We start from the raw sequence: 15,894 nt of genomic DNA, 5'->3' as shown, positions 1-15,894 counted from the left end.
TCCTTGAAATTCTTTTTGTCCATCTCTGACATTCACATGAGCTGGTACACACACTTTTATTTAATTTTATTTTAAATATCTGCTGGACTCATGAAGACACAAAATATAGTGGTAATAACGGAGCATTCTGGCTGTATGAAAAGTGATTTTTGCCCCACTTAAATTGATAACGTCTCATTGAGCTTAATAGCTCAAGGATGAGTGCAAGTTAAACATGACTAATTATTTCATCAGTGATGATTTCAACTTCAAATTTAATTCAGTGTGAACACTCCTGTAACTGAGTAATTACAACATTTGTGTATCTACAGATTCTTGTAATACAATATTTCAGGGGTGAGTGTGACAAACACACAACGACTACTTGCTCCAAGTTGTATTATTCCAGTGAACATGATGAACTGAACCCAATATTTGATGAACAGCTCAGAAATGGCATAACAGCTTTGTTTAGACATAGTACCGTTTGGAAACTTGGAAGGACATAACTTCTCTAAAGTTACTCATCTCGGTTTTGCAATCTTTGTCACAATGTTTGACCATGCTAATGTGAGAAGGCGAACTGTGTGATCTCTTTAAATTCATGAAACCATTTCCAGTCATAAACAGAGGTTTATAAAAAAACCACATATGATGGCGTCAGTTAGTTAGCTGATTCTGAAAACATTTCTGCTCTGTCACAGATTCTCCAAAGGGAGCTGGGGGAGAGAGCTCGTCTTTAGATGAAGACAGTAGTGATGCTCTGTCACCAGACCAACTAACCAATCATGACTCTCCCCTGAGCGCCGTTGCTCAGCTGTCCCCCTCCGATGCACTTACCCAGAATGGGGACGTTTCTCCCCCACAGGTACCATCACATGGTGTTATTGAACTCAAATCAAGAGAAGTTCACTCCTTGTTGAAATTGTTCTAACCACACAAATTTCAAATGAAATTAGTTTGCCAAATGTAAGATAAATAGTGATCCCACCAATAACCAGCATCATTTTCTCTCAGTTCCTTACTCAGCCCCCTCCTCCACCTCCACCACTTCCTCCTCCCCAGGTGAATGGGTCACCCTCCTCCCCACCTTCAAAATTGACTAATGGAACAACGGTGACCTCAGCAAACTCCCGTCCCTCTCCTGGACACATCAAGGTGTGCACATGCCTGTTATTTCCTTTGTCTTTGCAGTCATGGAGCATGAAAGTTGTTTCAAAATGAACATTTTGCAGATTTGATGGTTTAATAACAACTGCGAACTTGGTCTCTATTTGTGGACCAGCTATAACTGGCTAACCCATCTCCTTGCTTCCTCCTCCTTCTTTCTCACATTCTGTCATCAGTCTCAGGCTAAGACGAGTTCAGATCGTCCCCCACAAAGACCTAAGAAACCAAAGGACAACAAACCCAAGGTCAGCATGCTCTGTGTCATTTTCTTTTTCACAATAAAGTTCAGCCTTAAGTCATTCAGACTGTGTTTTCACCCATTCAATTCTCATCTGGTCTAATTGAAAGAAAAGCATTTTTAGTTCCTGCAAAACTACAGAGCAAAGGCTTTTCTTTGAACATGACATTTTCACATTTAAGAATAATAACAGAGAAGACTATCATGAAAGAGGAACTGTGGTATTCTCAGATTTCCCCATCTGAGAGCCTAATAAAGAATTGCAGTATCCTCTCTTATTAATAAGTACACACTTGCTCTTTGTGAACTGGAAATACTTTTTTGTACTTATGTTGTTACTCCTAATAATCTGTCTTCTGAAATGTACTGAATGCACATACATTCCCCCCCCCCCAAAGTTTTTCTTAACTTGGGCAGTCCAAGACAATTTAGGATGGAACTCACATGTTAAAACATAATAGTGTTAAAGCATTAGAGGGTGGAATTATTCTTTTAACGCTCTTCATTGCTCTTCGGTGGTGTAGGTGAAGAAGCTGAAGTACCACCAGTACATCCCTCCGGACCAGAAAGCAGACAAGGAGCGCCCACCACAGATGGACTCGTCTTATGCAAAGCTCCTCCAACAGCAGCAGCTTTTCCTGCAGCTGCAGATCCTCAGCCAGCAACAGCAGCACTACAATTACCACACCATCCTGCCCGCACCTCCCAAGTGAGTATTGACCATGACAGTGTTCAAAAGTTAACAATGTCAAATATAAAAATACTGACAACACTATGCTCTGACTTTGTGTTTGTTGGAAAACAAGTGATTAGAACAAATGTGCATGACGTGATGCTCTGGCCTCTAACACAATATCTCCTCCTCTGAGGAGGAGAGGAGACGGACATTCATACTTCCCTATTTTCTGTCTTCCCTCAGGCCTCCAACGGAGAAGCCTCCCACAACCAACTCTGGCCCCTCCCCCTCCCGTAACGCTTCCACAACCACCACCTCAGCCTCTTCCAGTCAGAGTGGGGCTGCCCGTCAGAGCCAAACAGCAGTAGGAGGGGCCAAACCCAGCACTCTGCCAGCCAACCTGGATGAGTTCAAAGTAATTTAAACAGACTCTGCACCACATCAGAAATGTACCTGTCGAGAATATTTTTAACTAAATGTGTTTTGTTCTTTGTTCTTCTCTCTTGATGTCTCTCTCTTGAATCTGGTAGTTGATGCATAAGTTTAAAGAGAACACAATGACTACACAAAAACTTTAATTTCACAATTTTACATAGTCTTATAAATGTACTTCAACATTTGACAGTTGTCTATATTTGGTTTATTTGTAAAAGACCATTCCTAGCACATAGAGGGAAGCCACAAAACTATATAGCTTTGCACATTTGCACACATTTGCACACCTCTCATATTAACTGTGAGAGTTTTTTAGAAGTCTCCAAAAGGGAGATTCCAGGTAGGGAAGCAGTGAAAATCCTCAGCCATATCTAATGTTTTTCTTCTTTTCCCTTGAGTCAGTGGTCATTCTGTCTCTAATTTTTCAGGTGGCTGAGTTGAAACAGGAACTGAAGTTGCGTGGGTTGACTGTCTCGGGTACTAAGAATGACCTGATCGAGAGGCTTCGCAACTACCAGGAGCAAAATGGTGGCACCGCAGTTTTGAAAAGTGGCATATTGCAGCCAAGCCAGCAAGGTGCAAGCTCATCCACAAGCACCATTTCATCTTCCCCACGGACAAATGCCACCCCTGAGCACCAGTCTGGAGACAGTGGGATTAAGTTAACACTGTGCTCATTGGGTCATGCGGTTCCAGGCAGGGTGATGCGATTTGGCAGCACCAGCTCCAGCCCTCCTGTTTCACCTACTCCATCAGAGAGGTCACTGGCTGGGATGAGTCCAGATGAGACAAGCTGTAATGGAGACATGTTTGGAGAGATGGTGAGAAGAAAATGGCTGTTTATGATGAGATTACTGTCAATTACACTGTTAATATTCATTTTAAGATCTTCTTAATGTGTTCTTCTTGTTATGTTGTCCTTCAGGTGAGCTCTCCATTGACCCAACTCACCCTGCACCCATCTCCTCAGCACCCATCAAACATTTCGCCACTATCACAGCCTCTGTCTAAGATCAAAGAGGAGATCCAGAGCCCTTGCAGCCAGTCCAGGTCTTCAGCTGCCTCGAGCCAAACTCCAGAGTCCCTTCCAGGGGTAGCCATGGACACGTCCTCCATTGACAAGGACCAGATGCTCCAGGAGAAGGACAAACAGATTGAGGAGCTGACCAGGATGCTCAGGCAGAAGCAGAGGCTTGTGGAGACTCTCAGGTCCCAGCTGGAGCAGGGCAAAATGGCAGGTGGATTAGCTGCAGAGAGAGAAGGTGGTGAGAAGAGCAGAGCATCCCCAGAGGCTAAACTTCAAACTCTAATAAAAGCCTCAGCCATTCAACCTCCAACTCTCCCTAACGGCATTGTGGTGAAGGTGAAGACGGAGGTTGAGTCTGAGGAAGAAATGGAGGGAGTGACAGAGGAGGCCTTGGGAAAGAAGCTGGCTCAGCCAATGCAGTGCTCTCAGGAGACCCTGCTGAAATTGCAGCAGATTCATCGGCTGCAGGTCCAACAAGCTGAACAGCAGAACCAGCATTTGCAACAACCCAAACAGCTGCAGAGTCAGGTTCAACTGCAAAAAGTGACAGAGGCTAAAGCAAACCCTCAAAAACAACAACAAAAGAAAGAAGCTCAGATCCTGCTCCACCAGCAGCAGCAACTCCAGCAGCTCATCATACAGCAGACTCAACAGAAACAGCTCCAGGCTCAGCAGAAGTTAGCACAGCAGAAACTGGCCCAGCAGAAGCTCACACATCAAAAGCTTGTGCCGCAGAGCCAGCTCAAACAAACCCAAGGCCAAGTTCCTCAGAGCAAGAACCAAGTTCAGCTGAAACAGATTCAGGTGCAAATCCAGAGCCAGAAGGCGGCAGGCCAGAGGCCTACAGCGACCCAAATCCAGCAGAGGAAACAGCTGAGGGCTCAGCAGAGGCTGCAGAAACAGCAGACGCCAGCCGCCACCACACAACAGGTGAACCTTGACCACATTCAGCACCATCATCAAGTGGCTATTTAAGAATAAACTGTCATGACTGGACGATGGAACTATGGAACATCACAGTTTTTATAAAACATGATCATATAAGATAATTTGTTAAGCTAACAAAAAAAATGTAGCATCAATAACCTCAATGGTATTTTCCTAAAATAAAAAAATGCCCGGTTTTGTTTCCACTTCCAGGTGGCTCCGGTCTTTATCAACCAGCCGAACGGCACCCAGATACACACTCAGGCCATTTCATTAGACCTCCTCAAGGCCAACAGCACTCCTACACTGGTCACTGACAGCAACGGCAACCACTACCTGATCGCTCTCACCAGTCACACCACAGATGGTCAGAATGGAGTGTCGTCATTGGCCAAAACCAATGGACGCATCACACTGCAGGTATGGTAAAATAAATATTCTTTGATGAAACGTATTTGGTTAACAAGCAGTGAAATATTTATTTCCACCCTCCTCTGCTTGTTGTTCTTTTTCAGAGATTGCAGTCAACTCCAACTAAACTCCCAAGCAATGACAGCCTGTCAAAAGAGCAGACAGAGCCCGAGCCTGTGAGCCAGCCAGTCAAAAAGGTACAACTCAGTTTGGCTATTAATCGTACATTTCAAAATAATCAATTGCACGGATAAAATGTGACAAAGCAGCATGTTATTCAGAAATAGCGTTGCTGTTAGCCAATCACTGCTGAGTACTCAGTACACCTTTGCCATGTTTTTCTCTCAGGGACAAAAGAACGGGCTTCACCTGGACACTAATGGTGCTCCCCAGCCGAGCTTCTCAGCCACAGCTCCGCCCAACTTACAGCCCTTCTTTGATGACATGTCAGACAGCGAAAGCCAAAGCAGCTTAATCTCATCTCTCAAGGTAACGGCCTCTTCCTCTGCTGCTCGACGATCCCATCGTCAAATCATCTCTACTGCTCCACATGTTGTAAGCTTCAATAACCTCCTCTCCTTGTTTCTTTTCTGTTTCTGTTTCATTTCATCACTTCATCACTCCATCCTGGCAGAGAGAGGAGGTGTGTCCGCCTTACGACCGGCACACACTGTTCACCCCTCCCTCTCCTAAACCCAACAACTCCCTTCCTACTCAACACTCCAAAGTATGTCTTCTTGCATGTCTTTTCTTTCTGTCCTTCAATATGTTTTGTTTTGTTTTGTTTTTCGGGGGATTTTTTGTTTTTTTGTTTTACTTTTTTCCTCTGTCCTTTCAGTTTCCATCTTATTTCTAAACTCTAAACTTAATTCTAAACTGAATTGTTTTTGTGCTGAACTTTGAATTGTGTGTAAAGGAGAAATCAAGCCACATGTTCTCTTCAACTGATGTGAGCTTTTGGATATTTCAAGTTTCTGTGTCTTTACTTGTTTGTATTTTTTTCTCCATCTGCATTGTCTGATACCTGCAGGTAGAAAAATGATATAGTGGCCAGTCAGGTGTTTCCAGTCAAGAAAAATTGAGAATCACATGGCGACAGGCTGAAAGTAACCAAACTTGAAGTAGGGCGTGCCAAACTAGCCTGTGGGCAGGCATTTGTCAAAGTTTTTTGACATTGATCAGTCAGAAGAAAATCCTGGAGCAATTAAAACATGATACAAGCACACTGGAATTTCAGGAGCTGCTTTCTAAAAGCATTTTAGTGGCACAAAAAAATTGAAAAATTGAAAAGCCTTTAAAAGGGCCCAAGGTGCCATTTTATATTACATTTTCAAACATTTACACACTTAAAACACCCTGCAAAGGCTGTTTTAATACACTAAATATTACAATAGTTTCATATTTTATATAACGTGTGTGCATCAAAAATAATTTTGTGATTAGTTAGTTGTAAGTTGGTTAGTTCAGCTGAAGTATGAGCCCGTCATCTAGGTTTGGCCATTTATATGCAGAATAAGCGTTCATCTCTGTATTTCAAGATGAGTCAGTGCAGGTTTTTCAACTGTTTGTGGTGTTTGTGCACTTGGTGGCTGAGGAGTAATGTGTTTCTTACTGTTTGCAGGAGAACGGGGTGAACAGTCAGCACATGGATGACCTGTTTGACATCCTGCTGAAGAGTGGAGGTAATGAACCCGGCTGGCCGAGGAGAGAATGACGTCTTCACTCTGCTGTCTTCAGCATTCATGAGATTTTTTCTTTCTGCCCTTCAGAAATTCCTGGCTTCAAGGACAACCCAGACCCCTCCCTCGCCCCTCTCCACTCTAACCCACCCTCCCCTTCTTCACCTCCATCCCCCCTCCACCTCTCGCCACCCACCCCTGTAGAACCCATCATCTCCCCTCAGCCCCCTGTGGGAGAACCCTGCACAGGCAGCGGACGCCTGGAGGACTTCCTGGAGAGCACCACAGGCACCCCTCTGCTGGGTGTGGAACCTGACGGCGGCCTGACACTGATCGACGATCTCCACAGCCAAATGCTGAGCACGCCCAGCATCTTGGACCACCCTCCCTCCCCCATGGACACGTCTGACCTGGGCTTTTCTCCCCATTCTGGGGGGTTGGACTTTGGCGACACTGCCTTGGACAGCATGGACTGGCTGGATATTTCCATGGTGGGGAGTGCCAGCGGAGGAAGTGGGGGCACCACAGGTGGAAGAGGGGGAGGAGGGGGACCTGGTGAAGGAGAGGGAGGGACAAGTCTGGCCCCTTTGGCGCCGCACACCCCGCCAAGTGTCTTCTCAGCTGATTTTCTGGACAGCACAGACCTGCAGCTGCACTGGGAGTCCTGCCTGTAGCTCGGCACACAGATGGACGCACTCGCTCACACTGTGTACAGGCTCTGTCTTTATTTCATGCACATACTGAAGCCTTCTCTATGCTGTCTCTACCACTGCAGGGGTCACTGGCACATGCGAAAACATGCACACATATTTACACAATTTGCCCTGTCTTTCACTGGCTGTTACTATATGCAGGATGAGGTGAAGAAAGAACTAAACATAGAAATGAAATTCATAGTAAGGACTTGAATTTGCTAGGACTGAAGTGGACTTTGAATTTTCATTCTATGGGGATTCACATAGGAGAATGTAAAATCACATCTTTTGCATTATAACCAGGTTAAACCCAACCAGCAGAAAACTGTAGGTCACTGTAGTAATCTCATCCCGTGCAAACGGTTTGACAGGAACTGTCAGCGGCCTTCACTCCTCCAGGTAACAGAGTGCGTGTCAGTGCCTCCCAAACTTTGCACTTATGCTGAAACTGATTGGTTCAAAGGGGGTGTTCAGGTCAGCGACTGAATTCTGGCTGTTTGAACGTCACAAAGTGCTGTATGGATCAGTTGATGATGTGAAGAGAGAGGACCGAGCTAGTGGTCCTGTCACCTCACCGTGGTAACCTGAACTCCGCCCACACTCGTCAAAACAAACAAACAAAAAAAAATCGACCATCATTGGTGGTCAGTTGCTATTGAAATGAACCATATCAGTGGCAACAGTTTGAATTGAAGCCTCATTGGAGGTTGCTTATTATTGGTAACATTATGGTAGACCACTATGTATTGCTCTATATGGGGTATATATTATCAATTGTCTATATGACTATTTTTCTTTGCTGGTTGCTTTGCAGTCGAGCTGGCCGGCTGGGGAACATAGGGTGAGGGCAGGGCATCCAAAATCTTTGGATCTTGTCATTTTTTAAAGAAAAAAATGTAAAAAAAGAAATAAACATACTATAAAAACACTGAGATGTCTTTTTTCTTTTGCCAGTATTAAGTTTGATATATACCTACAAAAGTAAATAGTAATTGTATTTTTAGGAAGCAATTATTTTGCAAAGAAGAACATCTAATGGTGATTAACTAATATGATTGTAAGTGACTTTATTTTATCATCTTTTTGATCTGCTGCTTGCCTGATTGATCCTGATGATGAAAAAAAAGGACACAAGAGGGCGCCATTGTTAAGAAATCAGCCGTCTTCCCCCCGCCAAAGGAGAGCTATCTGGATATCAACAAGTGTGGATGATTTGGAAAAAAATACAAAACCACATCCAGGTTGGTTTGTTTTGTGTGTTTTTTTTGGGGGGGGGGGGTGTCACCAAATAGGAAAATGGATTCAACAGTATCTTTCTAGCAGTCTTAGTCATATTTTTCTCATTGAATAAAATCAGCAAAAGTTTCATTACATATAATTAACCTTTTTAAACTTTTAAATAAAATTTACTTTAATTTCAGCCACACAGGAAAATAGATTTTCTCAAAAGTTTTATGAAGTCTTATGTATGTTAATTTTTATGTATTTGCTCCTTAGTCATGTTGTCAAACACGTGATTTTCCAAGCAGAGACCTGTGACCTCCGGTTTGAACCCTGAACTGGTTCCTGTTTCTTCAAACAAAACCTCCCTTTCTGAGGACGGCTCAGGAAAAGACCAGTAGGCCAACTAAATGAGTGTCTTGTCATGCATTTTATTTTGAAGCCACATTGTTGTGTCCCTTCAGTTGTGTCTGATGAAGAAAGCAAAGGATGTATCTGATTCTTGAGCTCGCTGGCACAATTCTCTATAATTTTATGATTCTTTATCAGATACAGGACAAGTTAGTAATGCAATCATGACCTCAGCTCACTGTCGAGCCAACACAGTCAGCATTTCTGAAGTGAATGTGCGAACACTAGACAGCACTGCAGAACAGAAAAATTTTAAGTCCGTTTATTTCTCATCAAAGTGGATGATGGACTTCATCTGTCATAACACTGTTTCAGGAGTAAAGAATAATTTGTGCCAGACAAAAGCGCGCACACACACACACAGTTCCATGTGTCTGGTTCCTTCCTTACTGCAGTTGTGTAGCATTATTTGTTAGTGTTGTACACCTGTGCCCATTGTGACAGTTTTGCAGAATGTTGTTCGGTGGTGAGACTTTCACAGTCTTTCACTAAGCCAGAGAGTTGACACTTCCTGTTACATATGACAAGATGTGTATTCACAACTCAAGACTAATCTTGTATCTGTTTCATTTAGGACTTTGGGAAGGACTTCACTTTTTCTTCAATAATAAGATTGGGCTTCGTTCCCCTCCCTGACAGATGTATCAAAGTTTCTTTGGGATCAACAAATCATCCAAATTAAGGAGAAGAAGAATGTGTCGGTGTACAAACACAACGGCTGTGGTTCTGATACAGAGAAGGCGTCAGTTACACAACAACCCCCCCCCCCCCCCAGATGAGTAGTGGTTCGCAAACACACACACACACACACACACACACACACATTTAATGCAAAGCACGCACACATGCAAACAGCACAATACGCTTTTATAATTACAAATTCACTGCAGAGACCCACACACACAGGTCACAGCAGCTCCCCAGTGCCGCATCAGTATTCACGCCCCCCCCTCTCATACAGAGCAGATAAAAGTCCTGAGGCCACGCCACTAATTAACTACAGAGCTCCAAAGGGCCAGGGCGCCATGACGGTTAAAGATCTCTGTATTCCACATCCCACTGACAGGAGCCTGCCAACCCTGCAGCCAGCAGTCACGCATGACTTTTAATCACACATGCTCAGAAAACCTTCTGTCACCGAATAGGAAGGAAAAGTTAATATGAACTGCAATTACATTTTGCAAGGAGAAAAAAAAAAAAAAAAGGCCACCATCTTTGGCATGGGTATAAAAAAATTTGCTGGACAAGTTTTGATCATTTTAACACAGATTAACTGAGGAAACCTCTTTGAAGCTGCTTCCCTGAGAGAAGTGGTCAGACAACTGGGGGTTTTGAACTAGCAGGCTTTATCATGTGTTAATTCAAAGTTTTGAAATGGAAATTTTAAACACATGCATATTTATAGATTTGTGATACAGGGGAAGAAATAAATGAAATTTTTCATGAAGCAATTGAACTTGCTAAAAAAAAACATCCCAGACACATATTCTTATTTATATACAAGCAGAGTATTTTTATGCCTTAGATTTGTCAGGAGGGGACCTTTAAAGGTGGACTTAAATGCATCTTGTATACTTTAATATCAGTGGTCAAAACCTCCAGATCAGTTTTAGAGACAAACATCTCTGATTCCCAGAATGCAACTTGCATTAGCATCATAGTATCTGCTTACCTTTTAGTGTAATGAGTTAGAAGACATGGCCTCGCTATGATTTGCTTATTTTTGCAGGATTTTATAGACAAAGCTCCTCCAAGTTCACCGGAAATTGTGTGTACTGGTCTTTTAAAGGTTTACAGGAAAAGCAGTGGAGGTTTTTGATTCCAACATCTACAGAAACTGAATTAGCTCAGCGGTGTTAATGCGCTTTTTCCCGTTTGTTTCATTGCCACACAAACATGCTTTGTTCTTTGTGTTGCTGTTTGTCAGGATGTGAATTCAGATCTTGGATCAGATCTAGTGCATCATTTTCCCATAAAGTTGCACGAACACAAACCCTAACATGCACGCGTTTGTTTGACAGAACCATTTTGGGTTTCAAGAAGAGCAACTGCGTCTCGCCGCGCCTCCATCTGCCTTTTTGTGTGAAGCTGTATGATGTGAGAGGAACAGTCAGTTTGTGACGCATCCTGCTGCGGCTGCCGAGCCTTTGATAGTAGACGATGTGAAGGCTGACATTTGCACGGGCAAGGGGGTGGGAGAATCTCAGAGGAAAGAGGGAGGAGGGCCGCTGAGAGAATCACAGGAGTTTGTTCTACACCTGTTTGAAAGAATCAGGGTACGTGGGCAAAGGAGGCAGAGCGAGAACGTGCAAACAGAAGACAGTCACTCAGAGCTGTGTGAACTAAATGCAGTTGTTTGATCCACACTCAGCTGTATAATAATTATGAACTGTCAGACAAATAGTGGCCGTGCGTGGCGAAAAACCATTAACAACTATGCACAAATTAAAAAACACAACTCAAAGATTTGAAAAGAATTCAAAGGTCATAGTAGTTATACTTGCCTTAGAGTTGCGTTAATTCATATTTTTAGATTATCAATCAGTCTGATTAATATGAGAGGGGTCACTCAAAGTAAGGTGGCATGATAAATAGATCATTCAATTCCTAAATATTACACGGACCATAGATAAGCAGCTCGTACAACCCCCATGTCAAGTAACCCAAACCATCCACTTAACTTAACTTAACTTCTGTCCTTGTTTGCATTAGGTATTGAACGTTCAAAGGTTCAAAAGGTGGTGCTGCTTCTACTTCATATTTGCAGTTGACTCACATTTACCTGTTAAACTAAAAGAAGCACTTACAAACATTTAACTCAACATTTTATTTAAGGCGTTCCAATAAATCATAAACCAACCAGAAGCAGATGCTCACTCGCTGTTTATAAGTCACTTGGCTGTAATGTGAATATGGTCACTGGAGTGTCACACCGCAACTATTCATCATGTGAGGAAGAACCTCGCCAAAACATCCCACCTCCTGCTCGTTCGACATAAAAAGCTTAGCGCACAAAGATTTTCTCCATGTTGTGGCTTGTTGCCCTGCAGCCAAACAATAGTAATGGAGAGAGATGCAACACCAGCATGAAACAACACAAAAATAACTTACGATTTAATAAGTTTTAAATTCAAACTCAGCAACAAAAAGTAGGTGCTTCATCCTGACACGGCAAATCGGGTGGCATCATACAGTGCGGGCCTTTGGGTGGGACGGTGGTGCTCACAGATGACCAGTCATTACGTAATGGAGGACTGAGTCTTTTAGCATAACCTTGGGACAGATGAACGGCAGCAGGGAGAGTTATGTAACGCAGCCGTGCTGGCCTGGTTTAGACGCTTTTGTTTTGAACTGCACACATGTTGGTTTTGTGGGGGGTGAAATGCTGACCTAAAAAACACAAAATATTATAGGTCAGGTCAATCGCGGAAGCTGCAGAGGACGTTTTGTGTGGAATGCACAAAAGTCTCACCATGAATGATGAAGCATGAATTAGCCACCGTGTCAGTTTTATTCTGAATCAATGGAGCTTCATTAGTATATCAGAGGTGTTGGACTGTTTCACGTGAAGTTTGGACCTATTGGAGCTGACTGGTGTCCTTCGACTGATGTTCGACAAATCATTTCTCTCCAGTTTATCAAAGAAGAAACAAACTTCAAACTGCACACGTAGATCACAACAATTCATAACTTTGTAGAGAAGGCCTGTTTTGCAGAATACTAATTACATAACATCAGATCATTACAATAAATAGCTCGGACAGCTCTTATTCAAGTTCAACAGAACACTGTGTCTTTGCCAGTGATCTGAGACGAGATTAGCACATGATAGTGAATGGGCCTGATGAGAGGACAATATGAAAGTAGGGCCATCACAGTGGAAGCATCAATTAATTGACTGGTTCATCCTAAACAGCCCTGAGCTCTGAGTTTAATTGGAGGGAATAATAAGAGCGAGAGGACAGAGATGTGATCAGATCAGATTGTACTGGGAGTCAGTTACATTAATTAATACAGTGGGATTGTGAGTACAGTAACAGTAGAAATTGGAGATAATTTGTGTGTTACACATGCACACACATACACACGCACACACACACACACAGCCAGTGTTCTTATCTGTCCATATATATGTTTTTACTCCACGTGCTCTGTGTGACCATTGTAAGGCACAGTAACATTTTTCTAGCTGTAACATTGAAATCTAGGAATTGAACTTTCATGAATTTGTAATCTGTCATGTCTCTTGAAACTCGGCTTGGTGTCCCAGAGCACTGGGGAGGTCTTGCTCATGAAAGAGGGTGCGATAGAAATGGAAGGAGAAGAAAATCTAGGAATGAAAAAAATCTGCAAATAGGTTAAAAAAAAAAAACACACACACACACAACAGTGAAGTTTTGATTAAACTTATTTGGAGGAAGCATGTGTGTGTAAATCTAAAAAAACCGGACTGGTCCCCTGGGAGCAACGGCAGGCAATGACAATTTATTACCATGCAGCCAATATAATGACATTGAGCATCGCCATCACTGTGAGAGTGTTAGCTACTAAGAGGGGAGAGTGGAGAGAAAAAAAAAAAACTGTAAGAAATGAGAGATGTGAAGGAGGGGAAGGCAATACAGATGTCGATATAAATAAAAGCAAGGAGCAGCAGTGAGAGCGTGAGGGAGAGCGCACACGAGAGCAGAGCCAGTGGAAACCCCAGAGAGGAGAGAGGAGCTGCAGCCTTGTGTTGTTCGCCGTGATAAACTCCACAGGAAGAAGTCTGCTGGAGAACTAACTGAAATAGCTGCTGCCTATTAAAGTCAACTACCGTGACTGCCACTCACCTGGCTGCTGCTTTGCAATGCAAATTTACATGACAGGATGGTACATTACAGCATCTATAGGAGGCCTGACGCACAGTGTGGAGGGGTTTGTTCCTTGTTCTGGTGAGATGCAGAGTGCAAAGGTCTTTCATTTAAAGGTTTTATGTTCAGAGTCATTAGAATTACCTGCAAAAAGGTGGGAGTCATGTCTGAGGGACCCTGAGGTGGACCCCTTCTGTTCAACTGTTATGATTGGATCTTGGTCAACTGGAGGCCAAATAGCTTACAAAGAATGGGTGATAGAGCAGCAGCTAATCAACTATTGCTGAACTATGATCGAACTGCTTTTGATATAACTTTTGCAAAAATTGAGTTGCACTTCCCTGCTGTTGGAGGTTCTTGGTGGTATTATATCAGTTCGCTTCTATTCTGACGTAACACTGTTACCTTCCTGAGTTTTAGGCAGAAACTGCAAATCTCTTCTGCTTCTTGTGAACATTCTTCGCCCCATTCTGCTCCGTCACAGGATTAAAAGTTTTCTCCTTTTCTCATTTCCTTCATTCTTCTGCTCTATCTCCCCTTCACACGAGCCACAATCATTCTCCCCTGTGTGTTTGGCTCCCATTTACTTCCATCCTGGTGAAAACTTGGTTGAAAATAGTTTGAATAGATTGAACGAGGCAGGTGGTGATGTTGAATTTCCCCCCTGAAGTACCGACACAATCTATGGCAGTTCGACATACATCACATGTTTGATTCAAACTGCTGCAGCAGCACCATCAACTATACCATCTCCAGACTAACACATACTCTTCTGTTTGTGTTGTCTGGTTAACGCAAGACAGCATCTCTCTGCTCTGACAAAAAGCAGCTCTGTGATTGGCTGATGTAACAGGAACTGGCGACACTTTGACCTTTTATAGCTACAGGCTAGAAAAAGTCTGTGGCTGAGTATAAATCAATGGCTCAACTTCATCAATAGATTTTTTGTCTCGAGTTGTAAGGTTAGGTTGTTTCCCCTGACATTCAGGAAGAAACTTTTGTTGATCCATGAGGGTAAACTCAGAGTGTAAGGCAGGAAGGAATTAGAAAGATTGAAAATAAATACATTGGGAAACAAGGAATACGTTAATTAAGTAAGAAACGCGGAAAACACACTTGGGCCATGTCTTAATAAAACTGAGAGGAATGTCAAATAAAAATGGGGAAAACAATAATCAAGAAAATCGTTTTTATGACATAATTTTGTCCATCCATCCATCAATCAATAATGTTGTATGATGCCGTTCAAAATTAAACTTAAACTGATAATCAAAATGAAACTTGTAACAATGACTAATGACAGACAATACAGGTAGAATGTTTAAAATTGTAACAAGAAGAAAACTGCTTGAGGGTGTGAGAGCTGTGTGAGAGGAGCCAGACTAGGAGACACAAAGACTGTTGGGAAATGAGATTCATTACAATCCTCCACAGAAATGATGCCGGTAATGGACGAGGCAGCGTCAGGGCTGATTTGTATCTGCTGAGGAGAGTGGGGGGCCGAGGGCTGAGGGCCGAGGCCCTTCAAATTGCTAATCACAGCCAGCCAAGAAGACTGACAGCTATTCTCTGTGGGTGTCTGCACAGAGCTCATTCACTTCTATAAGTCACTGTGTGTGGAGTTGTAATAGGACCAAATGAAGCTCGATATTTGCATCTCCTTTGATTTGGTAAAGGTCACCGCTGACAGGGAGGTCCAGGGGGACAGTACACAAAGACACACACACGCACACACGGTAAGCTGATTGGAGATGATACTGTTACAGTTTCTGCCTTGTGTCTAAATCATCCAAACCGATTATTTCTTTCCTTTGTGTCCTTTGAGCGTTCCAGTTTTCAGTCTCTTTAGACGGCAAACATTCTTTCATAGAGATTTCCTTTTTCAATCTTTATTTACTCAACTCTGTTTTTGTCTCTTTTTTTTTTACTCTACTGCTCCTTTGTGAGGCCATTTTTCAGCGTGACAACTGTTCATTAGGGACTAATGGGAGCTCAAGATAATTGTAGCATCCGTGGAGACCGAACTGCTGGACTCCACAAATTGAAGGCTGTTGAGCAGTAAGACCTGGTTTTGGGGTTAAGGATAGAATAAGGTCTAGGTTCGGGTTTAGTATGTAGTTATTGATGGTTAATTCAGATAAGAGGATGGGGAGTGAATTATATCAATGACCGTCT

The 15,894-nt window shown here is 42.9% G+C and overlaps 1 protein-coding gene across 9 annotated transcripts in view; it reads left to right on the top strand.

Moving 5' to 3' along the window:
• Window positions 1-7,998, top strand: part of mrtfab (myocardin related transcription factor Ab) — a 36,408-nt gene extending 28,410 nt beyond the window's left edge. For 7 of the 9 annotated variants that reach the window (XM_029527747.1, XM_029527754.1, XM_029527752.1 and 4 more), the window contains 13 exons: window positions 684-847; window positions 997-1,137; window positions 1,326-1,394; window positions 1,912-2,096; window positions 2,307-2,478; window positions 2,927-3,319; window positions 3,424-4,455; window positions 4,666-4,872; window positions 4,968-5,060; window positions 5,212-5,352; window positions 5,498-5,590; window positions 6,485-6,545; window positions 6,633-7,998. In XM_029527747.1, coding sequence (XP_029383607.1) covers window positions 684-847; window positions 997-1,137; window positions 1,326-1,394; window positions 1,912-2,096; window positions 2,307-2,478; window positions 2,927-3,319; window positions 3,424-4,455; window positions 4,666-4,872; window positions 4,968-5,060; window positions 5,212-5,352; window positions 5,498-5,590; window positions 6,485-6,545; window positions 6,633-7,216 — 3,335 coding nt within the window. In that variant the 3' untranslated portion in view covers window positions 7,217-7,998. Of the gene's footprint in view, window positions 1-683; window positions 848-996; window positions 1,138-1,325; window positions 1,395-1,911; window positions 2,097-2,306; window positions 2,479-2,926; window positions 3,320-3,423; window positions 4,456-4,665; window positions 4,873-4,967; window positions 5,061-5,211; window positions 5,419-5,497; window positions 5,591-6,484; window positions 6,546-6,632 lie in introns of all 9 variants that reach the window. The other 2 variants (XM_029527748.1, XM_029527749.1) reach the window with 2 other exon arrangements.
• Window positions 7,999-15,894: the final 7,896 nt, after the last annotated feature.

Source organism: Echeneis naucrates, chromosome 19, assembly GCF_900963305.1.
Source record: "Echeneis naucrates chromosome 19, fEcheNa1.1, whole genome shotgun sequence".
NCBI classification, from domain to species: Eukaryota; Metazoa; Chordata; class Actinopteri; order Carangiformes; family Echeneidae; genus Echeneis; species Echeneis naucrates.
The sequence above is the reverse complement of the archived record's forward strand: the minus strand, read 5'-3'. Positions and strand labels throughout refer to the sequence as shown.